The sequence below is a fragment of the Xenopus laevis genome, chromosome 7S (genome assembly GCF_017654675.1).
Source record: "Xenopus laevis strain J_2021 chromosome 7S, Xenopus_laevis_v10.1, whole genome shotgun sequence".
Taxonomy (NCBI): domain Eukaryota; kingdom Metazoa; phylum Chordata; class Amphibia; order Anura; family Pipidae; genus Xenopus; species Xenopus laevis.
The window spans coordinates 98,079,461-98,105,738 of NC_054384.1; the positions used below are offsets into that span (position 1 = coordinate 98,079,461).

General features: G+C 39.7%; 1 protein-coding gene across 2 annotated transcripts in view; it reads left to right on the top strand.

Moving 5' to 3' along the window:
• The window catches only part of ttyh1.S (tweety family member 1 S homeolog), an 88,028-nt gene that overhangs the window by 30,034 nt on the left and 31,716 nt on the right, over window positions 1-26,278 (top strand). For both annotated transcript variants that reach the window (XM_018226929.2, NM_001092705.1), the window contains 1 exon segment: window positions 5,250-5,422. In XM_018226929.2, coding sequence (XP_018082418.1) covers window positions 5,250-5,422 — 173 coding nt within the window.

The following is a 26,278-nucleotide window of genomic DNA, read 5'->3' on the forward strand; positions in this document are numbered from 1 at the left end:
AGGTAAAAATGGGAAAAATACTTTTATTTGTATTTTTAAACTATTTGTTGACTGTGACTATAATGCAATATTCAGTGTGTTGCTCTGTAGTAAAATGACTAGAAGAGCATTTTGTTGTGCACTCGTAAAATAAATTACTGTATTGCTTGCTTCTCTGAGCTTCCCTCATTGTTGGTGGTACCTTCTTCTCCAACTTTTGCTTTGGTATTTTGGGGGTGTGATGGATCCAGACTTCCGTTGTTGAAGTCTGGATCTAAATCTAAGTCTACTGGTTGCTCTTCAGACCTTGAACTTCAGACACATACCTACATACACCAACAGCCAAACATGTAGGCATCTTTCTACGATTAATTCTCTTACAAGGTTCATTGGGGGGGTCGGGGAATAGAAGAAAGGAAGTCATATGGAGGGTGAGCTTGGGTGCAGTAAATATATGTATATTTATCTGCAACAATATACTCTTTACTGTGGTTCAGCTCCTATTTATCTTTATTATCTCAAAGAATGGAATTGGGTTATTGGAAAAGGAATACTATTAATTATGTTGGAGATTTGTTTTGGCAAGGGAACTTCCCTTCATATAGTCAACTTCTAGGTTGTGTCACTCAGACAACAGCTTTAGATATTCAATATTTGGTTCTGAAATAAAACAAGTAGTCAATATAGTCCAGATAGGAGGAACTGTTTATTTATCCATGCATGATTTTCAAGATTCAACATTTGCCAACTGGTTGTGTCTGACCTCGGGTGGGAGACCTGGGAGGTAGTTACAAGGTCTCTGTAACATAAAAGGGACTCTTCTGCTTGATTTAAAAATTAATACATTTTGTTTTATTTAATAGCATTCCAACCACAAAAAGTTAGCTACATTTCTCCAACTAGAGTTGAGAGATGCTCACGTTGTAGACAGGAGGGAACAAATTATTTTCACTTGGTGTGGTCCTGTCCGCTTATCTTGGATTATTGGCAAGTATACAATAGGAAACAGGGTGGTTGGAAATAGAAAAATAGGAACCAGGGTGGGGATTAAGTTGAACCTTTCCCCTGGGAGTTTGAATACTTGGGGCAGTGGCAGCTCTAGTTTTGAGTTCAAAGGAACCAGATGAAGTGGCTTAGACTTCTTCCACCTACTTACCTAAGTGCTGGACAACTAATTGATAGGATGCTTCCTCTTGTCAAACTGACCATAAGAGACAGAGACTGCCCAAACCAACACCCATTTTTTAAAAAAATTGATAATAGAAACACAATAATGAAGGCAAAGTAAAATGATATGTATAGGTGCCCAATTATGTATGTATGTGTGTGAATATAGATATGAGTATAAGTGTGAGTATAGATGTCAATAAGAAATAAAAGGGAAAGCTAAATGAAGAGTGCGATAGGTGTAAAATGTGTACGTTAGCTTGTACAGTAGCTTGTACTTGATCCGAACTAAGATATAATTAGTCCTTATTGGAGGCAAAGCCAGCCTATTCAATTTTTACATGATTTTCTAGTTGACTTAAGGTATGAATATCCAAATTACGGAAAGATCTGTTATTCAGAAAACCCCAGGACCCAAACATTCTGGATAACAGATCCCTTACCTATATCTATATCTATATCTATATATATATATATATATATATATATATATATATAGATATAGATATATTATCTTGGAGGACTGTTTGATGTCTGACATAGAACAAAGAAAGTCTTGTGTTTTCTCTGGAGAAGAGATGCTAGTTGATTGTGACACATCAAGGGTCAAGACAGACAATGCTCAGGGGACCATTCTATTTACAATAATGTGCCAAGAACAAAAGGTCACCCTTTAGGATGCAAAAGGCAGTTTCCCCTTCAGTAAGGCGAACCATTCATCCATGTGACAGCAGTGCAGTTGTACGATGCTCTGGTATATGTGAGAAATATATATAGTTAGGCTTTATTTAAATAAAAGATTGTGCACATGTAGCTGTTAGTGAACTACGACTCCTGTCGTTCACATCATTGGCTTAACACAGGAAATTCTTGTGGATTCCCAAGCTGTGGGGGTTAAAGACTGTGCTATTCCCTCCCATGAGTCTGTTATTTCTTGTTATATTAAAGGTTCATGCATTTATATCCTTTGTAAGTACAATGTATCTGTTCACATTGCCTCAACTGATGCCCACCAACATGGCGCCAGGCACAATGGCCGACCATCTGGACACGTGTGCCAAGTTGGAAGACCATTTTGACCAATCATCTTGCAAATCTTGCAGGTCCCCCATGCAAGAGTAAAAAAGTGCCAATACATTTTATATATTCTTTATTTAACCAGTACAAAAATGCATTTCACATACAGTCGACCGGCATGAAGTGGGTGGATAAATCCACAAAGATATAATATCATATCGTACAACTATCACAATTTTCATACATCAACTATGTGTAGACAATATAGTGCCAATACATTTTAAAGCAGTAAAGTGAAGCCCATGTAGCAAAACTATACAACTTCATACAATATTCCATTTTTATCAATATTTATTTCAGCTCCAAGTAACTATTTTGTATAAACAAGATTACATTCATTGCTTAGAAAGGTGCCAATTATTCTTTATAGAATGAAGATGATAAAGTGCCTATATTTAGTAAGACTGTCTATGACCCCTTCCAGTATAAGTATAGACCCTCCCACCTTTCTATTTAATCACTGTGAGTGAGATCATTGCACTTAGAATCACTGTAATTAATCTTAACGGAAGTGAGTGTGTCCTTGTTGCTTTGTGCTGTGCCATTTCATTAGTGCATTTGTGTAATGATCCTCCCTCAGGCTCCGCACATATTACTGTGCCCGGAGCAAAAAAAGACAAAATGCATGGGGACAATCTTTTTTTGGTTTAATCCAGCAAAGCAATTAAGTGAATGTGGGTCAATACTATAGGAACCAAAGCTGGAATTAAACATTAACCAGTAGGGCACCAGTTCTGAAGCAGCTTTGTACCCTTGGTACTTGATGCAGCGTACATTCAACTATCTCTCAGTAATTAGATTGTAAGCTCTGCTGGCAGGAGTTTTACTGTGTCTGTAATCCTGTTTATTAAAGGATATCAAACACGCACCGAATTTTAGAGATTTTTGGAATGTTTCTCTATTTTATAAAATATTCCTGTGGATGTGAGAAATGCTGCTGCTCGCTGGGACCTAGTGACTGATAAAAGAGCAACAGAATGTTAGAAACTGTTTGCTTCCAAACAGTTTCAAATGGGACAAATGGAAGCAACAATAGCAACATGGCAGAAATAAGGAGGCATAAATGATCATTTACGACTGCAAGTGCAGTGTGCAAAGTGCAATTTCAGGACATGCCTGCTGAAATTGCATACAAAGGAATGCAATGGCGTGTGTGTTGTAGCAAGTTGCTGGTAACATTCACATAATTGGGATTCCAGATTGCCATTAAAATGATGTTTGTGCATGATTTCTTAGGAGAAAGTCTATAAGCCTACTTATATAGCCCACTGTGGGAACCCTGAAACTCCCACCATACAGGGTGGCAGTTGCTCTACAGTTCCCTTGGATCAATAGATGCCCTTGTGTGCAGTTCAGCAGAAGAGGCAAGATGGGTGCAATTTCCCTTGGCGCAACTATATGAAAGTGCAAGGAACGTGTTTGGGCAGTACCTTTAATGAGTGGCATGAAAATGCTGAAGAATTGTAACCATGCTTGTAAATGACCCCTATAGTATGCTATACCTGCTATCTTTTATATTTATGATAATAATTTTATTGTACAGACCAGTTCTGGGTTGGGTCAGTGCTGGGGGAATGGCCAAGGCATGGGCAGGGTCCAACGGCACTCTAGAAAGCAACTCCATTTTGCACATGTACCCATTTAGCTTGTGCCCTAGTGAAAGGGGGAGGGATTGTATAATTGAGGGCTTTATAAAGGCATGATACCAGCTTACTGGGTAGTGGGTCCCTAAGGACAACTTCTAACGGGGGCTAATGTACTGTGAGTGAGAGAAACTGGGCTTGGAAGGCATGACATTGTATAGAGTGTTCTTCACACTTGGTCCTAAGCTGCACAAAGGTAGGACAATTGCTGTCTGTTAACAGGTCTCCCAAGCAGCTATTACTGCTGATAGGGACAATTCCAGAGAGAGAGAGAGAGAGAGAAAGCCAAATACAGGGGCTTGAAATGAAGGACACAACAATAAAGGTAGTAGTACATATTAGGAACACACTTTTAATGGATCGGGTTTGTATTCCATTTAATGATGCTTATAAAGAACATAGGGCAGTGGTTCCCAAACTGTTGGGCTGGCTCTCTGGTGGAGGCTTGTAGTGGTGGCTTCATCTTGAAGGCTAATTTGGGTGACATTTGGGAAGAAAGTGAGGGTGAGCTTTGGCATAACAGTTAACCACAGTACCAGATATTCTTGGAACAATGGCTGAATGGCTTACACCAATTTTTCTCATATGTGCCTCCTTGTTACTGACTATGGGGTCCCCTGACCAAAGGTCCACCTTCAAAGAGAAGAAGTCTGACATCCTCTGGTATAGAATATGAGGGTCTAGCATACTATTTGCACAGAATATTTCTTGTCTGTGTATTTTAGATGAATATTAGGATCAATAGAAGGCAGCATGATTTTGAGCATTTTGTAATTCGGAGGGAGTGGATCACACTTTAAAAAACACCCCCATTCAAAGTGAATGTGATTCCTACAGAACTTGACAGCAGTTCATTTTGAATGGGGTGAGCGTCTGCTCTTTGATTTTAAAGGATCGCAATCGCCCTTTCTGCCATTACTCTTAGGGTACACTTTTAATGATTTATCCCATCTAAGGTTTTTCCCACAACATTGCTCCCAGCACCCCTTTTTAAATGGAACAATTCCAAATCATACCTTATACTGTTAGTGTCGGGGCTTACAATGTAGTTGCTTCCATAGATCTATATAGAAGTGAATATGGTTTGAAAGCCCACCAAGCGACATCCCAATATTTTACCACCACCTTAAAGTAAAATAAACACGAATCCTAGAAGACAAACAAAATCGATACAAAAATGTTTCAGAAATAAATGGAAGATGTCAATGAATAACCCAATAAATAGGTCATCTCAAATGCTATAGGCTGCCTGATGATGTTGGTTGTTAGATATGGATATGTGCAACATCTGAAGGGCTGCAAGTCTGATGCCTCTGCTTTAAAGGGTAATGACATTTTTACTTGCAGTCTGTCCTGATGGCTTTCTTGTTCTGTTTCCCTCAGGCCCTTCTGTTTTTAGCCAGCATTGCCGGACTTTGCCTGGCCATCAGCCTCGTCTTAATCTGCGTGTATTTAATCAAATTCTGCTGCTGCGCCTCTCAGGAAGATGATGACTCCAAGAGCCGTCGTGTCTGCTGTGTCACCTGGAGCTGTGTCGCTGCAGTCATTATATGCTGGTGAGTGACCCCCTCGGCTGCTTAAGTTGCTGTAAAACAAATCTGCCAAATCTGTGTTTTTTAAATGATAAGTTCAAGGGGCAGATTTATCAAGGGTCAAATTTCGAATTCATGTGAGTTTTTAAAAACTCCCATAAACTCCCACGAACTTGAAATTTGACCAATCAAAACTGATCGAATTTCCTAAACTTGGGTGAATAGGATTGACCCGAAAACTTGAATCGAATTAAAATGTAAATTTTAATACCTTCAATCTCCCGTTGACTAAAACAGCAATTTGGCAGGTTTATAATAGTCAAATAGCCTATAAATATAAATCTCGAAAATCTAAGTCGAATTTTTTTTAAAAAACCTAGAAAATTTAAAATTCTAATTTTCAATTCAACACTTGATAAATCTGCCCCCAAGTGTCCCATGAAAACTATCCGTCCGGGAAGTGGCACGTGGGGCAAAAAAATGAAATTTTTTATGAATAGGGAAAAAATTCCAGCTTTGGAAAAAACTCCATAGGTGTGAAGCCATAGGTGTCAGGTAGTAAATTGACCTGGCACGAATTTCTGCGTTTTGCAGCCGGCAAATAAATTCGCAAATCTCCTGTGAAAATTCGCCGGAATTTCCCATTTTCACGATTTTTTCAAGAAAACTTTCGAATTGCTAGATTTTTCAGGGAAAACTTTCAAATGTCTAAATTTTTTTGTGAAAACGTTCGAATTGCTTGATTTTTTTGGGAAAACATACAAATTGCTCGATTTTTTGTGAAAACATTCGAATTTCACGATTTTTTCGTGAAATTGTTCGAATTTCAAGATTTTTCAACGTTTTGCGAATTTTGTGGGAAATTCGCTAATTTTTCATTGAAGCGAAACGGGACAAATTCGCCCATTACTAGTGTCAGGTGTTTATGATGACAAGTGGAATCAGTACCAGGCCTACAGGTAAGGGCACCCAAGGCAAGCAGCCCTCATGCACAACAATACAACATCTGCTGGGAGATTTGGCCTTGTAGAAAGCCAGAAAGTATGGGAATGAAGGCAGAAGAGGCATTTCCTCCCCCGTGTCTTTTCTCCCTATCCCTTGTTTCATTTTGGGCCATTTTTTGTAGTTCCCCCTCCCCAGCTGACTACTTTCTTGCTTGCTGCAGTGGTGGAGCAGCGGAGCAGGTGGGAATAGAGGACAAGGGCCTGTAACTGTGAGCCACCCCCCCGAGGATTTCTTGCCCAGCATGTTGGTGGTACACCATTGCTCTCACAAGCAGTACAGCTGTAACTATGAGTACATACGCACATTAAAACTGCATTTAAAGAAAGTGCTGATTCGATTTTTCCGTAATGGTTCACTGGGACTTTTGACCCTGCTGTCTTGCCTTAACAGAGATTAGTTTATCATAGGACAGCTGCTCTAGCTTGAAACACTTTCACAAATAACCTATTACAATCCCATGCAGCGCTGGGAAGATTAAAATATATTAGCCCCAGAAAATAAATCCCTTCACATAGTACTTAGATTTTTAGTAAACTGAGAAATTAAGCCTTCAAAGGGTGAGGTCAGTTACCCAAACAGTTCATTAGCTCTCCTTTCATTTGCCATTTACATACATATTTCTGAAAATAAAGTTAATGGAAAACCAAAAAAAAAAAAGACCGCTCCAGCTCGCCATTCTTCCCTTTAACCAGGTGCTCAGTCAACAGTGGCCCCACTGTAAATACATCAAGAACTCCACAGGCAGACGGCACTTCTGGATATGTTTATTGGGAAAACTGCTGTAAATAGCCTAACGCGTTTCGGGATTGTATCCCTTACAACGCGTTTCGGGATTGTATCCCCTAAGCCAGGGATCCACAACCTTTTGAACCCATGAGCAACATTCAGAAGTAAAAGGAGTTGGGGAGCAACACTAGCATGAAAAATGTTCTTGGGGTGCCAAATAAGGGCTCTGATTGGCCATTTAGTAGCCCTTATGTGGATTGTCAACCTACATTGAGGCTCTGTTTGACAGTGCACCTGTTTTTTATACAACCAAAACTTGCCTCCAAGTCTGGAATTCAAAAATAAGCTCCTGCTTTGAGGCCACTGAGAGCAACATCCAAGGGGTTGGAGAGCAACATGTTGCTCACGAGCTACTGGTTGGGGACCACTGCCCTAAGCAATACAATCCCGAAATGCGTTAGGCTGTTTACAGTAGCCTCAAAGCTGGTGCTTATTTTTGAATTTCGGACTAAAGGCAAGGTTTGGAAGCATAGTTCACATGGGGCTAACAAGTAACCAATCATAGCTCTTATTTAACAACCCTCAGCAATGTTTTATCAGATGGTATGGCTTCCCCAAAATTGTATACATTTAAAAGAGGCTCATGGGTAAAAAAAGGTAGGGGACCACTGAGTTAGATTGTCAAGTTCTGTTTATTTTCAACTCTGTCATCAACTATCACCAATTGCAGGAAGAACAACAACAACAACATACTCCACAAGGCATCATTTGTCTAGATGGATCTGGGTGGCACTGGGACGGTCTTGCTCTTCCAGCTGCATTAACAATAGATGCCTTGTTCCCGACCCTTTTCTTTCTAGATCACAGAAGGAAATGGTCTCCCTTTAATCGTACACCCTTTCTCATGGCCTGTAGGATTGTTTATTCTAAATCCTTCCTTCATAACAGCTATATCTAATGTTTATATTCATTGATCTTTCCTTTCTTTCAAGAAGAAGCAAGATGGCCTGCAGGCATGCCTACATCCTAGCTAGGAATTATGTGTTGATGTATAATGTAACCAACATCTTGTCAAATCAAAAAATGCCTTTAAAGGAAAACTATACCCCACAAACAATGTAGCTCTCTGTAAAATATATGGAATAAAACAGCTCATATGTAAAACCCTGTTTCATCTAAACAAACCATACATGTTAGGTCACATGAGCCAATTAACAGACAGAGTTCTGTCTTTTGCTCCCACACTTCTTCCTGTTACAGTTAGAGCTGCAGTATTTCTGGTCAGGTGATCTCTGAGGCAGCACACAGACCACAAAATGGGGGTTCAAGGCAAGAGATGTAAAAGGACAATATTTACATAAATTTATATGCCAGTTTGGTAAGATTCTTTAATATGCCACTTAATATGATATAAACTATCTGTTGCTTAAGTATTCATTTTGGGATACAGTTTTCCTTTAATCTGCGTGTCATAAACCAGTTCAACACAGTTAATCAGAGGGCACATGGTGGATTGGTTTTAACCCTTAAGCCTGTGGAAATTATAATAGTCATTCTGATCTCTAAATAATACTAATGCTTAGAAATGGCACAGAATTTGATTTGTATGTTTAATAATGGAATTTTGCAAAGTGTCAAGCATTCATTATACAGAGTAAAAAGATTTAGAGCCTCTCTCTGTCATGAGCTGGTAAGACATATAAGCTGTCCCAACCCTAACAACCTTTAATGCCTACTGTAGGCACTTTTGTCTTCAGGTTGAGCCAACTCAAGTGCCAACAGGACCATCATATACTGATGTACCATGTAGAAGATTTTGTAAGATGTCTTAAAACCCACCTCATATGGTAAAACACTTTAAAGCCCTTGGATATTGATTTTTATCAGTTTTTTATCAGCGAGACTGCGACAACAGACTCACCCCAACATAATCTCATGGCATACACTTGCTATCCATGTTAGAACATGGCAAGTACTTGAACTTGATATGATGAGCAAGATAGAACTTATGGAAGAAAATTAAATATGTGACTCACAGGCAGATACCTGGGGGGTTATTTATTATGCTTGGAATATCCGAAATTCTAATAATTCGTAGTTTTTGGACTAAAAAAAAACTAAGAATTTTTCGGAATTTATAACAGCCTGATGGTCTTAAAAGTCTGAAAATCCCGCATCTCAAAGCTCTCGAGGTCCTGTATAAGTCAATGGGGAAGGTCCCATTGGCTGCACAGCTGTCCGTACTGATATCCAATAACTTGGGGGATTTTGGACCAAAAAGTCTGAAAAGTGCAAAAAAAATCTTACTTTTCAGACAAATCTCTGAAGTGATCGGATTTTTGCCCCGATCCAATTTTTTCAGACTTTTTCAATGATAAATAAGGTCCATTCGGGCAGTCGGAGTTGATTGGATTTTTAGAAATTAATTTAGAATTACTTAGAAAAATTTGGACCTTGATAAATAACCCCCCTGGAGTGGTTTATAACACTACTCCACCCCACTGGCAAAAGTTACTTAGCCTGATGCAGGGCTGTTTATCTGAGTTGGATAATAAACAATGATTCATGATATATATATATATATATATATATATATATATATATATATATATATATATATATATATATATATATATATATATATATATATATATATAAAGGCTTGAGCACACACTTTAGAAAAAACTTCACCTGGGTGCAAAGACAGAATAGCTTATATAGTGATAGAATGCTGATGCACACCAGGATTTTCTTTTCAAAGTTACTTTATTTAATCGACGTTTCGGTCCACGTCTGGACTAAAGGTCCCAGACGTGGACCGAAACGTCGATTAAATAAAGTAACTTTGAAAAGAAAATCCTGGTGTGCATCAGCATTCTATCACTATATATATATATATACCATCTTTGGTTGTTTTTACTCAATGAGTTCTGATTATTAGGTTTCCTGTGAAAATAGTCCATGCCCAGCCATGCCTCTCCATGAAGTGCGGTCACCATCACACCTTCTCCCAATGAAATGAATCCTGCGATATGTTGTGTTGTGCCGTTGGTGCTATGTGTGATGTCAACAATAAGTTTTTCTCCATCTGAATTTAAAGGGATACTGTCATGGGAAAAAAAGTTTGTTTCAAAACGCATCAGTTAATAGTGCTGCTCCAGCAAATTTCTGCACTGAAATCCGTTTCTCAAAAAAGCAAACAGATTTTTTAATTTAAAAATCTGACATGGGACTAGACATATTGTCAGTTTCTCAGCTGCCCCAAGTCATGTGATTTGTGCTCTGATAAACTTCACTCTTTACTGCTGTACTGCAAGTTGGAGTGATATCACCCCCCTCCTTTTCTACCCCAGCAGCTTAAGAACAGAACAGTGGGAAGGTAACCAGATAGCAGCTCCCTAGCACAAGATAACAGCTCCCTGGCAGATCTAAGAACAACACTCAATAGTAAAATCCAGGTCCCACTGAGACACATTCAGTTATATTGAGTAGGAGAAACAACAGCCTGCCACAAAGCAGTTCCATCCTAAAGTGCTGGCTCTTTCTGAAAGCACATGACCAGGCAAATGACCTGAGATGCACCTACACACCAATATTACAACTAAAAAAAATACACTTGCTGGTTCAGGAATTTAATTTTATATTGTAGAGTGAATTATTTGCAGTGTAAACAGTGTAATTTAGAAATAAAAACTACATCATAAAAATCCCTTTAACCTCTTAGGAAAGAAATGTTTCTAGACGCATTAATGAACCACAAATTTATACAAATAAGTTATTTTGGCAGATTAGGAGATAGTTTGGGAGCTAGAGGAAAACGTGTACAGTCTTGAGCTCCTATTCTAGATGCTGAGACCCTGGGAGAATATCAGTTTGACTCTCTGTGGTGCGGTCAGAGTTTCAGGTGGAGCTAGGCAGGGAATTCATGTGTCAGTTATTTCAACCATTGTTTCAACAATTTTCATGGCCTCAATCATGGACTAGGGCTAGTTTCATGGACTAGGGCTAGTCAGAAAGAGGGTGGGAGTGAGTCCCCTTTTCTATTATTAGAGACACATTTGAAGCAGCTGAGGTTATAAGGGGCAGGACAGGGTCAAGAACATGGCTGCTCTAAACTGTATGTGCAAACTATGTTCTCAGAAAGAATGACAGGGAGAGAATGCTTAGCCTTCTGCATGAACAAGGGATTTCATTCAGGCTAGTGCAAAATATTCACGGCCTCAGACAATGCCTTCTCTGTGTAACCCGTCAAAAAAGAACCAGAGATACAGGGCAGACTGCGGCTGAATATCAATAAAACTCATTTAAAAAAAAAACACACAATGAGATCTCTTCCCCCTTTGCATTTTTAGCACCAGAAATGAGGCTTTATATTCGGTACATGTAGCCCCATACAACTGTAACCATTCTCTGAAAATTCCCTGCCTTGTCAGACTGCTTGATAACTTGGGAAATTGCCAACTTATGGTGACTATTTACTTGAAAGACATTTTGCTTAGTTGAGAAACTTCTTGCTCAGCCAAAGGACTGCCTACTTAGTTGGGTCTAGGAGAAATGCTGCTGTGTAATTGTCTAATGTGCTGAGAAATTGTCTTTCACAGTTAAAACGCTGATGAGATATATATATATATATATATATATATATATATATATATATATATATATACATGTATATAATAATCACAAAAGTTCCAGCACTCCACCAAAAATGGAGATATGATCCAGGTGCTACCAAGCAAATTGCATACAAAAATACACCTAGGAAAGACTAAGTGCACGCTGGGAACCTTTTTTAAAAAATCACAAATTTTATTTATCACATATTAAAATAGGGTCCACGGTCTTGATAAAGGTCTTAGGAAAGGACTGAAACATTGACCCTTTTTTAATATGTGATAAATAAAATTTGTGATTTCATAAAAAAGGTTCCCAGTGTGCACTTAGCCTTAGGTGTATTGTATCTATATATATAAAAAAAAAAATATATATATATATATATATATATAAATATATATATATATATACAAACATACATATAGTTACTAGACAAATCAGCAATTAGAATGTTACTTTAATGCCATTATTAATAATCTAAAGGTCAGATACAGATGCTACCTGCCTGCTGTTCCTTTAGCTGTGGTTCTGAAAGAACAGCTCCTTTTCTCCATTCTACTCTGTGTGTTGCCTCTTTAAAGGGCATGTAAAGGCAAAAATATAAAATCCCATTTTTACTTTCTTTAATGAAAAAGAAATCTATCTCCAATATACTTTAATTAAAAGATGTCTACAGTTTTTATCATAAACCTGACTGTATGCAGTGCAATTCCCCCTTCTTTTACTGCTGTTGATAGGAATTGTCAGATGGTCCCCAACTGCTGTGCAGGTAAACGATCATACTTTCAAATGGCAGGGGGAGCCCCCCCACCTTACTTCCCAGAACTCGAGCAGCATTGTTGGATTCCCTGTAGAGATTTGTATCCAGAGACGCAGTGCAGTCTCTATATTATGATTGTTAATCAGTCTTGCTGTATTGGCTTCTATGGCAGATATTATTTGACTTGTGCTGTTTTGATAATTTATGACGATCCCTAAGCTTAACCTCCCAACTGAAGCCCAGACCACACTGAGCATGTGCGAGTCTTGATATTGCAGAAATGTCTAACAAAGTTACAAGATGACAGCCCCCTGCGCCAACTTTGAAAGCATAAATCATTTGTCTTATTAGGCTGCTGGTGCTGTAAGTTCATGTTTATATTTAGTATATAAAATACAGCATTTCTAACATTATTCTATTTTAGACTTTAGTTGCCCTTTAAGGTTCACTGTAGTGCTGTGTGGGCCGTCCTGAAGCCTGTGGTTTGGGTGGGTTTTCGGGCGACTTCCACATAAAATTTGCATGGCTGCGGGTGAGTGTGGGCAGTGCTCCACTTCCACCCGGATGTGCTTCTTTTTAATGTCTTTTTAAGTATATATACTTATGCTGACTTGCCCTAGTGATGTACGGTTTGGGTTTTTCCCGACCCGACCCGCCCGATATCAGCCCTCCCTCCACCAACTTTTGGGTTCCTTTTATAGACCCACGCCCACCCGCCCCGCCAATGATGTCACAAAAGGGGTGGGACCAGCAGGCACGCGGCTATAAAACCGGAAATCGGAATCTGGCAGTGTAAGATGGCGGGTGGGGAGAGCAGGAAGAGGAGGTCGACCTGAACCTGACTGACCCGAGGGTCCCGCAGTTATCAGGCCGGCCCACAAATCACCATAGCGTGGGCGGGTATATAAATAGAAGCCTGCATCAGGTTAGGGTCACATGTGGATTCTCTAGGGTTGGTTGTGGGTCGAGTTCACTGGGTTTTTCCAGGCTGGATGTGGCAAGCCTCCTGGTTAGATGAATGACTGAAGATTATTATATAATGCTGATTTACACAACACTTAATTCTGATCATTCACATGATCCAGTGAAGCTTCCACTCTAATGTTTGTATCATAATCCCACATACAATGGTCAGTTTTCTCAGGAGCCAATTAATCTGCCCGTATGTTTAAGGAGACTGGGTAGAAACCAGAATACCTAAAGGAAACGCTACACAAGGACATGAGGAGAACATGAAAACTCCATGCAGATTCAAGGAAATGTAATGTACTGTTGCCCTGCACTGGTACAACAGGAGTGTTTGCTTCAGAAATTCTACTGTTGTTTATATAAACAAGCTGCTGTGTAGCCATGGGGGCAGCCATTCAAGCACAGGATACACAGTAGATAACAGATAAGTACTACTATAGTTTATATAAACAAGCTGCTGTGTAGCCATGAGGGCAGCCATTCAAGCACGGGATACACAGTAGATAACAGATAAGTACTACTATAGTTTATATAAACAAGCTGCTGTGTAGCCATGGGGGCAGCCATTGAAGCACATGACACATAGATAACAGATCAATTCTGAAGAATCTCATTGTATGCTGTAGAGCTTATCTGTTATCTGCTGTGTATCCTGTGCCTTTTCTCCATTTTCAGCTTTGAATGGCTGCCCCCATGGCTACACAGCAGCATTTTTTATATAAACTATAGTAGTACTTATCTGTTATCTACTGTGTATCCTGTGCTTGAATGGCTGCCCCCCCATGGGTACACAGCAGCTTGTTTATATAAACTATAGTAGTACTTATCTGTTATCTACTGTCCATCTGCAGCCTTCTGACAAATGTAGATTAAGAACTATACTGTATCAAAAGTACTATAGGGGAGATGGGGGGGGGGGAATCTATAATGTTTCCCAGTTAGCTTTGGTTCTGAAAGAACAGCTCCACCTCTCTGATCTCCTGTGTACTTGTACTTAGTACTAGCGTTTTAAAGGAGAACTAAAAACTGTTACCCAAACACACTGTTGCTGGACCAGCATTCTTTAACATATTATCAAAGGTTAAAGGAGAACTAAAGCCTAACTAAAGAAGTAAGGTGGAAATGTTGTACTCTGTGCTGCTGTCACTTACTGAACTTAGAGACCCACTCACAATTTACATTACGCATAGAATTGAAATGTCACAATATAAGGCTGATTAGTAATTAATACAGATAATTACTACATGGCAGCACAGAAACCAGTGCAATTAGCATCAGAATTTAATAATCAGCAAACCTGTAGCATCAGCTTATATTACAGGGGAAGCTCATTTTCTGCTGGATAATTAGTGACGAGCCCTAAGCTTAGCTTCTCAACAGCTGCTCAGAGCCCACTGAGCATGTGAGTGTCACAGACACTTTCCAAGATGGTGACCCCCTGTGACAAGTTTGAAGTCCTGGATCATTGCTGCTATTGACAAGCTGAAACTTTAGCCTCGTGCAATAAGTTTAGTATTGAAAATATGGCAATTTAACCATATTCATTTTTAGGGTTTATTTCTCCTTTAAAGCATGCACACAGCTGTGGTCTTGCAGTGGTTTTGTGATTTGTTCAACTCTGATATTTAATCAAGTTTGAAGGGTTAACTCATACCTTATGTACAAATGAGACAGTGAGAAAAACCTAGAAAAGGCTATAGGCAACAGTCAACTAAGATAGAGAACCGAGGACCCTCTGAAAAACATGACCTCTGGGGCCCAACTATTATTAGCCAGCAGTCAACCCTCCTGCGTCTGCCCCACTGCCACAAACTCCAATCCTCTGCCACATGGATCCAGAGCAGTTCAATCTAACTAAGCTCAATGGGATTAAACTTGGCTGGAAAAAAACAGCAATCAGAGAAAGTAGGGTCACATTACAGGCAAACAATACTTAAGTGCCCTAGTGCAGTTACCCATAGTACTGAGATCATTTTCTAATGCAGGAGACTCAGCAAAACTAATTGATTAGTATGGGTCAAGTTAGCAAACAAATTAGACACAGCAATAGCAATACCACATTAATAATACAATCAGCTCTTTTCCACTTGAAAAATCAAGTAAAAGAGAATAAATTAGACAATTTTTGAATGGGGTCACCGTGTGCAGAAAATATAAAAGATATCATTGTCAAAAGTAACTCATACTGTATGGCTGGGACAGGCGTGAATTCGATAACCCACTGAGTTTTAGCTAAAGCAAAGCCAGACAGAACCTAGAGCCATGTCACATATCTGCTCTCTCTAGAATTGTTTGAACTGAGATCACGGCACATTCTGAGCTTTGTTGATCAACATCAAACTGTCTAAAATATATATATATAAATAATCACCTTTGTTATAAATAGATTTATGAGTTCATGCATTGTTCTGTTTTATCTTATTTGTTCAGTTTGACGTTTAAAAGACAGAAATGCATCTGATACTGTATATGTGTTTGCATTCATTATACCTGCCAAAAACCTGCTTTATTTTTTTCCTGCTGATAGCAGTAACATAAAATCTTCCTTCCTGCTGTGATAGCGGTAACACTGAATATCATCTCACCTAATGCTGAGAAATTTATCATAGTTCTCTTGCACCCCAACACATGAAATCCAGCAACAAGAATGTTTAATACTATGAGCGACAAGCATACAGATAGAGGGATAACAGAGAGACGCTAGATACATACCTACGTAGACAGAAAGATATACAGTATAGATAATAGATCAATAGATAGATAGATAGATAGATAGATAGATACAGTAGATAGATAGATGATAGATAGATAGAGAGAGAGAGAGAGAGAGAGAGAGAGAGAGAGAGAGAGAGAGAGAGAGAGAGAGATAGATAGATAGATAGATAGATAGATAGATAGCAGATAGATAGATCTCAACAGACAGATAGGTAGATAGATGGATTGACAGACAAACTTAGAAAGATAATAGATGATAGGCAGATAGATGGATAGATAGATAGATAAATAAATAGATAGATAGATAGATAGATAGATAGATAGATAGATAGATAGATGATAGATAGATAGATAGATAGAAGTAGAGAGAGAGAGAGAGAGAGAGAGAGAGAGAGAGAGAGTAGATAAATAGATAGATAGATAGATAGATAGATAGATAGATAGATAGATAGATAGATACAGTAGATAGATAGATAGATAGATAGATAGATAGATAGATAGATAGATAGATAGATACAGTAGATAGATAGATACAGTAGATAGATAGATGATAGATAGATGATAGATAGATAGAGAGAGAGAGAGAGAGAGAGAGAGAGAGAGAGAGAGAGAGAGAGAGAGAGAGAGAGAGAGAGATGGAGTAGATAGAGTAGATAGAAAGATAGATACAGTAGATAGATAGATGATAGAGAGAGAGAGAGAGAAGAGAGAGAGAGAGAGAGAGAGAGAGAGAGAGAGAGAGAGAGATAGCAGATAGATAGATCTCAACAGACAGATAGGTAGATAGATGGATTGACAGACAAACTTAGAAAGATAATAGATGATAGGCAGATAGATGGATAGATAGATAGATGATAGATAGATAGATAGATAGAGTAGAGAGAGAGAGAGAGAGAGAGAGAGAGAGAGTAGATAAATAGATAGATAGATAGATAGATAGATAGATACAGTAGATAGATAGATACAGTAGATAGATAGATACAGTAGATAGATAGATGATAGATAGATGATAGATAGATAGAGAGAGAGAGAGAGAGAGAGAGAGAGAGAGAGAGAGAGAGAGAGAGAGAGAGAGAGAGAGATGATTGATAGATAGATAGATAGATAGATAGATAGATAGCAGATAGATAGATCTCAACAGACAGATAGATAGATAGATGGATTGACAGACAAACTTAGAAAGATAATAGATGATAGGCAGATAGATGGATAGATAGATAGATAGATAGATAGATAGATAGATGGATGAAAATGAACATTCAGCCTCAAATTTGGCCTTCAGGCTTGGCTCCCTTTGCTTTTGGTACCCCTAGATGGGCCAGCCCAGAGGCGCTGCTGTGTTGCAGTTACTAAACTGTTCCTACAGATTACGTTGAATGACCATTAAAAAATAGATACAATTCTGTTGACCATTTGTACTTAATGCCATAGGGTTTAATCTACACGTCTGTGCAATTAATGGGAATAAATTTGTACCTAGTTCAGGGGCATAGCAACAGGGGCAGTAACTGTTGGGGGGAGGCTACAAGAGCATACATGGCCCAATGGATGATCTGTGTGAGACCCAGTTTCCATACATGTGTGTTTGAAATGATTTATCTTTCTCCAGAGAAAACACAGGCCAGAAGAACATAAAGATTAGTTAGATGTGTGTAGAGAAGCAGTACATTTCTGCACAGTCTCATGCAATGAGTCCCTAATAAGTTGTTTCAGTTGACAGGAGTAGGATTCGTCGCCAGCTGAGCATCTCTCCAGTGTTTTGCATTTGCACTTTTACTGTACACCTGAGCTCTCTGTGCTCCAGTGGGAATAGATAAGGCCAACCTTTCCCCTGGCATTGTGCTCTCATACAGGAGAGCTGAAGAAATAATAGGAACAGGCATTGCAGCTGCTGCCTGAACTGATGTTTACCCAAAAGTAACCATAGTACCCAAGTCTAAACCAACAGTAACCATGACTGGCTGCTATTTAACCAGTGATATGTTCCTTTTTCTCTGTAATAATAAAACAGTACCTTATACTTGATCCCAACTAAGATAAAAATTAATCCTTATTTGAAGCAACACCAGCCTATTGGGTTTATTTAATGTTTACATTATTTTCTAGTAGACTTGATCCAAATAGTAGAATTGATCCAAATTATGGAGAGACCCGTTATGGGGGAAACTCCAGATCCCAAGCATTCTGTTTAACAGCTCCTATACCTGTACTCTGTCAATAGCCTTGTTATTGGCCAGCTTTTAACAGACTTGCAACCCAAAGTAGCATTGTATACTGTATATAGTGAATAAAGTACCTCTTATTGTAAAATATAAGGATATTATAAGTTAGTGAGGTGTTCCATGATCATATAAAAGCACAGGCCAAAGGCCAGGTGTTTTTATACAGGTTATGGGACTCCAAGGTAACTTCCAATATCCTCATATTTTCCAACAGGTGTCACTTTATTTATTATAATACACAAGTTTCAGTGAGTCATGTGACAGAAATGACATCACTAAGTGCCGATTATAACCGATGAAATCACTAAGCACCGTTTATAGGGATATCATTTACAGGATATTCATGTGTATTATAAGGATATAATATACAAGAGCCATGAATATCCTGTAAATCATACCTTTTTAAATGTTTTTTTGTGATGTAATTTCGTTTGCATGATTATTTGTATTATAATAAATAATGCACCCTCTATTGTAAAATATGAGGATATTAGGGGGCCGATTCACTAAGGGTCGAATTTCGAAGTTAAAAATACTTCGAAATTCGACCCTCGAATTGAAATCCTTCGACTTCGAATATCGAAGTCGAAGGATTTAGCGCTAATCCTGCGATCGATCGATCGAAGGATTTTTCGTTCGATCGAACGATTAAATCCTTCGAATCGAACGATTCGAAGGATTTTAATCCAACGATCGAAGGAAAATCCTTCGATCAAAAAATCACAGGCAAGCCTATGGGGACCTTCCCCATAGGCTAACATTGACTTCGGTAGCTTTTAGCTGCCGAAGTAGGGGGTCGAAGTTTTTTTTAAAGGGGAAGTACTTCGACTATCGAATGGTCGAATAGTCGAACGATTTTTCGTTCGATTCGTTCGATTTCGTTCGAATTCGAACGAATTTAACCAATTCGATGGTCGAAGTACCCAAAAAATACTTCGAAATTCGAAGTTTTTTCATTCGAATCCTTCACTCGAGCTTAGTGAATCGGCCCCTAGATGTCACCTTAGAGTTCCATGATCTGTATAAAGCGTACAGCCTTTGGATTTGTGCTTTCATATGGTCATGGAATTCCTCAGTGGCCTATAATAATCCTTATTACATGTTTCACTATATTATGTCAACAAAGAGTCAGGTAATAATAAGGTAAATAGACTTACAGAGGATTTGGTTTTTAGATGGGGCCAGTGATGCCCATTTGAAAGCTGCAAAGAGTCAGAAGAAGAAGACAAATAATGTAAAAACTTAAAAAAAATAATAACGACCAATTGAAAAGTTACTTAGGATGGGCCTTTCTATAACATACTAAAAGCTATCTTAAAGGTGAACCACCCCTTTAATACACAAAATTAGTTATTGTTGATAAGTGGTGCGTCCCATGATTCAAGAAAATATGAATTATAAGAGAAAAATGCATCTGTATAACTTGGCCTTCAGCCTCGTGTTTTTATATGGTCATGAAACTCCTCTGTAATTTATAATATCCTTATAATTTACAAGAGGGGGTACTTTATTCACTGTATATTCCATGTGTAATCCCATAAAAAGATATCCCCGAGCGTCCCATAGACTGTACAATGTGAGGACATGGCAATCCTCTGTATATATACATGAGAGGGAATCTCATACACAGGAATAAGTGAAGTCAGGGCCACCATCAGAATTCGCAGGACCCCGTACAAAAACATTTTCTGGGCCCCCCTACAAGTAAAAAAAAACATTGTTGGTGTGGTCCCCCTACAAGTTAAAATAAACATCAGTTGCCAGGGCCCCCTAAGTGTTAAAAAAACCATCAGCGACCAGGGCCCCCCCCAAGTTAAAAAAAATTTAGTGCCCAAAGGTTTAAAAAAAACAAAGAAACTGGTGTTCGTCATGGCTCGGCTCCTACTTCGGCGCAACTTGACTTCTACTTACATAGTAACATAGTAACATAGTAAGTAAGGTTGAAAAAAGACACATGTCCATCGAGTTCGGCAGTTCAAAGGGGGCCCGGCTAATCCAGGAAATGCAGCATGGCCGGGCCCCCTATAACATATAGAAGCCATCGGGCCCAGGACAATGGCTGCCCTGGGTGCAGTGGTGCCCCATCTGGACAGGGTCGGACTGGAGCACTTGGTTCCTCACTTCCAGGGCCCCCAGAGCACATGTGCGAACACCAGCACATACACCAGCGCGTCCCGCCCCACACACTTTGTTCTGGGGGCTCGGCAGATTAGGGGAGAGGGCCTGGGCCGGCGGGGACCCGTGAAGGCAGAGGCCCACCGGGTTTTTTCCCGGTGTCCCACCGACCCTGCTTTTGGATATAATGCAGTTTTTCCTACTTTGAACGTGATATTAAATCCTGAAATCATCCAAGATATGTAATTTTGCTGTGGTCCTTCTCTGAAGACATGCATGAGTTGGTGAGTGGTAAGTACAACTCCCTGCATTCCTCAGCTGCCTGGGAGTTGTATCTCAACAGTAGTGATGGCCGAAAAAATTTCCCTGGCAAAAATTTGCGGCGAATTGCTGTGTTATGCTGGCTGCGAATAAATTCCCAAAACTCCTGCTAAAGTTCTCCGGCGTCCATAAATTTTGGACGCTCGTCTGAAAAGTCGCTTGTGTCAAAACCGCTGCGTGTCAGCACTATTTGGACGCCCATTGACTTTAACGCCAGCGAAACGGGAGAAATTCGACCATCACTACTCAACAGCACCTGAAAGGCAACAGGTTTGGTAATACTGATTGTTTGCTCTTCTATACTGGTTATTCTGTACTCCTTTCACCTATAGCTGTTGCTAGTACAAGATGTAGGAAAGGTTACAGAACAGAGCAGGTTAATCTATGCAGGGAACGAGCTTAAAAAAAGACCAAACCTCACGGGATTCATTGAGGTACCTCCTTGTTTTGATACTGAGCAACACACACAGCAGAAAGGTTATTAGTTAATCATTTGCCCAACATGAAAATACCCCATACCTTTCATGATTCTCATTTAGATTGTGTCCTTGTTTCCTACATTTTTATTTTTTGAAACCATTTTCTTGCCTAAACATGTTCAATGAGGAATCGAAATGGTGAGTGCAATTTTGCACCTATTTTAGCGTGAACCCCTTACGGCTGCATTCATAAATGTACCGTTAACTCTTTAACTTTGGCTTTGCAATTTAGACTTTGTATCCTCATAATTTTTTAAAAAAATTTTTTTTTAAAAAAACATTGTGTTTACAATTTTGATCTCAGGTCCTGATTGGACATTGTAGCACATTCACCTTTTTTTGTTCTTGAGTCACTCCATTGTTACTTTGATATTAATATACTGCTAGAGCTTATTTATTAGCACTCTTAAATGAGGTTTATTGTAGTAGTATTTCCTTGTATTTTGCCCCATCCAATTCCTGGTAATGAACAACAGCCCCACAGCATGGGGCCCCCCTCCAGCTCACAGAACAGTAGGCAACAACTACACCAGACAGTGTTAAGTATAGAAACTTTTCTATTTCAATGCTTCTTTAGAAAGGGTTAAAATGTTCTTGTCTCTGCGGGGAAAGCGAAAGGCTTTTTCTCCTGGCTCCTCCCATCTTTTAAGGGCTATAATTTTCCCACCAAGAATTCCTCCAGTAAAATAAAAGGACTCTCATTTACATGATAATGCCTCCTCTCCCCTTGCATAGGAGCGCATCACCATGGAGACGAGGAGAGAGTTTGATAAAAAGGAAATCTGCGAGAAAGAAGTGTGAATGTTGCACGGAAGGTCATCGGTCAGTTCCCAGTTAACCCTAAGGGAAAATCAAGAAAAAAAAACAATCAATTTTTTTTTGGGTGGTGGTAAAGTAAGAACGTGTTAGAAGTTCTTTCCAGTCTGCCTTCCCTGCCTTCCCACCGGCTAAAATGTAAATCACCGGGGGGATGGCACTTAGAGCAGTTCATTTTCCAAAGTTTCCTTGTGAGGCAACTTTGGGCGACTTCTGAAAACGAATCGCTCCCATTTTGACTCTAGTCGGCGGGAAGGCAGTTCGGGGAGATTAGTCGCCCCGAAGAAGAGGAGATTTGTCGCCGGGCCACTAATCTTCCTGAATCTGCCTGTGTGCCCTGACCCTTAAAGCTGAATACACATAGAACTACTAGTAGCAGCTACTTGTTCTGGCTACAAAATACCCTGCCGTAGACAACACTGAGAATTGCCTCTGCTAAAACACATGTAGCGTCTTAGCAAAGTCAACTATAATAATTGCCACTTTAATAATTGTTACAAATTTTTTGTAAGAATGTGGATGACAGCCAGTTATGTGTAAAGTGTTATATTGTGATATTCAGCTGAAATACTGTACATATTATATTGCTTATTGATGGGTGACGCACGTCTCTCCTCCCAGGTTTGTGTAAACTATGTGTTAACGACAATGCCAGGAATCTCACCAGAGTTTGAATAGGGTGAAGGGTGCCTGTTTCTGGATAAAAAGTTTCCTCGTTATATTAAAGGAGAAGGAAAGTCGTTTACCACTTGGGGGTGCCAAATGTTAGGCACCCCCCGGTGCTCCTATCAGCACCCGGGGTTATACCAGCAAGCACCACGGAGTGATCCTCTTCCGGCTTCTTCTTTCTTCAAATGTCCTGGGGCAGACGCATGTGCAGATGCAAGAAGAAAGAAGAAGTCAGAAGAGGATCGCTCCGTGGTGCTTGCTGGTATAACCCCGGATTTGTGGTTGTGGTTTTTGAGTTATTCAGCAGCTCTTCCATTTGCACTTTCAGCCATCTGGTTCCTATGGTCCAAATTACCCTAGCAACCATGCATTGATTTGAATTAAAGACTGTAATATAATTAGGGGAGGGTCTGAATAGAAAGATGAGTGATATAAAGTAGCACTAACAATACATTTGTAGCCTTACATTTGTTTTTTAGATGGGGTCAGTGACCCCCATTTGAAAGCTGGAAAGAGTCAGAAGAAGAAGGCAGATAATTAAAAAAAAACTATAAAAAAAAAAAGAAAAAAATGAAGACCAAGGCAAAAGTTGCTTAGAATTGGTCATTCTAAAACATATTAGAAGTTAACTTAAAGTTGAACCACCCCTATAGTGCATACAATAGAGGAGCCTGCAAGGAGCAGTCTGTGTCCTCAGGGGAGGACATATGGAGGAGAACCCTTAGGTGGCCATAGATGCAAAGATCCGCTCGTTTGGCGATGTTGCCAAACAAACGGATCTTTCACCGATATGCCATTAACAGGCATGGCTATATCGGGGGTAATCTGAATGTTCGGCCGTATGGCCGAACGATCAGATTATGATGTGCCATGAGCTCCGGCGGGATCAGTCGGGTCAAAATCAAACCTGACCGATCGACCAAACGACCGATCTCCGCCGGGCGAAAGATGTCGGCACACGCCACACACGATCCGAAAATCGTACGAATCCTCGATTCGTACGATCCGATCTGTGTGTCTATGGCCACCTTAACTTTCTGTATAACCAATATGTCAGTGCAACTTGTAGTTTAGCAGTGTTGTCTATACAGGGAGGTTACATTTGTGGCCCTTTAACTCCATGATGCCAGGATGACCCAAGCGCCAAATAGGAGAGGTCTTGGAAAAGTGGCATCACACTGTTTCCCAACTGCAGACTTGAGGGCATTTGGGTTTGGGGAGAAATATCAGGTGGTAAGTGTATGAAGATCTCAGCAGTGTTGTCAGACAAGGCTCTGCAATTATCTTGTTCAGCCTTGGTTAATGATAGAGAAAGTGGGACATGAAAAAGACAAAATAGACGCATCACATGGGTGAACAGGCTACTGGATAATTAACACTAAGAGGAGCACTTATTATTCCATCTGTTGTCTCTTTTGCAGAACTGGATAAATTAAATTAAATGGTTTCTTAAAGATCTGTGGGTAGGAGAGAGAGAGAGAGAGAGAGAGAGAGAGAGAGAGAGAGAGAGAGAGAAGAGAAATGCCTGGAGTGTAACTCAGTACCTATTGGATTTCTATCACAACATCATTTTGTGCAGCTGATTGGCAACGTGCCATTAACCCAACCTTCCCCAGATGCAAAAAAGTTGTTGACAACTAGTGATGGGAGATTAAATTCGGCAGCCATGGATTCGCGGCGAATTACGCGTTTCTCGCCGGCAAATGTTTTCACGAAACTGTGGCCAAAATTCATGGACGAAAAATCCGCTCCATCAAAAAAATTTTGTTGCGCTTCAAAATGAGTGTGCGCATAAAAATAGTCTTGCGGCAAAATTATCCGGACGTCTATTGACTTTAATGCATTTGGACAAAACATTCGCGAGTATAAAAATTTACTCTTGCGTCACAATTGTCGCACGTCAAAATTATTTTGGCGCCTTCAATGCGTTTCGCAAATGTTTCAGCGAAACGGGACAGATTCGCCCATCACTTTTGACAACGCCATTTTTGGCATGATTAACCCCCACTGTCTCTGGGTACAGTTAAACTGTTGCTCCTGAAGTTGAAAGCGAATTGATGGTATTGACGCCGTGCCAGAAGCGAAGACATCCCTTCTCCAAAATGGAAAGATTCATGAAAAGCAGGGGTTCTTTTGTTATTTTGTATAAAGTTGATTGTTCCTTGCTTGAAACATGGGTCTACAGTTTGTTACACAACATACATAGGAACTAAAACCCTTCCCTGCGGAGCCCTGCACACCATCAATGTCCCACCCTGATTGCATGTGCTGTATATAACCAATCAACCCTCACCCTCTCTCTCTCACACTAGAAAAAGGGCCCGAAACATGTTGTGTGGGTTGCAATAAAGTTGCACTTTAGCAGTGATTCTGCATTTGTCCTTCTGTCCCCCTCCCCTGCGTCTCCTGATTTCTGAGGTCACAATACTTGAATTTCAGTTCTATATCAGTGAGACATTTCCACTGCAAGTGCTATAAATGGCTTCTAAAAATTCAACATTTCAAGCGACAGATTCTGAATGAAGCAGAACAGTTGGCGTCAAAGCTGCAGGCACATCAGATATGGCTGAATCCTTTAAGCTGTCAGGGGGATCAGCCCTGAAAATGACAGAACAATCTAAACATAATTCTGGCAGGCTGCTGTTTTTCCTTCTCAATGTAACTGAATGTGTCTCAGTGGGACATGGGTTTTTATTATTGAGTGTTGTTCTTAGATCTACCAGGCAGCTGTTATCTTGTGTTAGGGAGCTGTTATCTGGTTACCTTCCCATTGTTCTGTTGTTTGGCTGCTGGGGGGAAAAGGGAGGGGGTGATATCACTCCAACTTGCAGTACAGCAGTAAAGAGTGATTGAAGTTTATCAGAGCACAAGTCACATGACTGGGGACAGCTGGGAAATTGACAATATGTCTAGCCCCATGTCAGATTTCAAAATTGAATATAAAAAAATCTGTTTGCTCTTTTGAGAAATGGATTTCAGTGCAGAATTCTGCTGGAGCAGCACTATTAACTGATTCATTTTGAAAAAAAAATTTTTTCCCATGACAGTATCCCTTTAAGGGATGTATGTACTGATAATATGAATGAATTTTGGTACAACAGCACCACCTGCTGGTCATTTTCCCACCAGTCTGACCAACAATTAGTCAAGGAAGTCGGGAAAAAGAAAGAGACTGCTCTGATGTTCTTCTGCTTAGGAAAGATGTGAGAAAGGTTTCTAATTCTTTTCCTGAGCAGAAGAACATGAGAGCAGCCTCTTTCTTTTCTGCCCCAACGTTTCGGCACTATAGCCTTTGTCAAGGGGAATTCTGATCAGAGGTAGGATCATTGTTCTTCACTGTTTTGTAAACAAAAAGGTTAGATATTTTTATATTAAAACAATATACAGAGCCCTACTTATGTCTTTAATATTCAGGCTGTCTGTACTGATCTTTGTATAAACCTGCCGGTATTTTCTACTCTAGGTCATC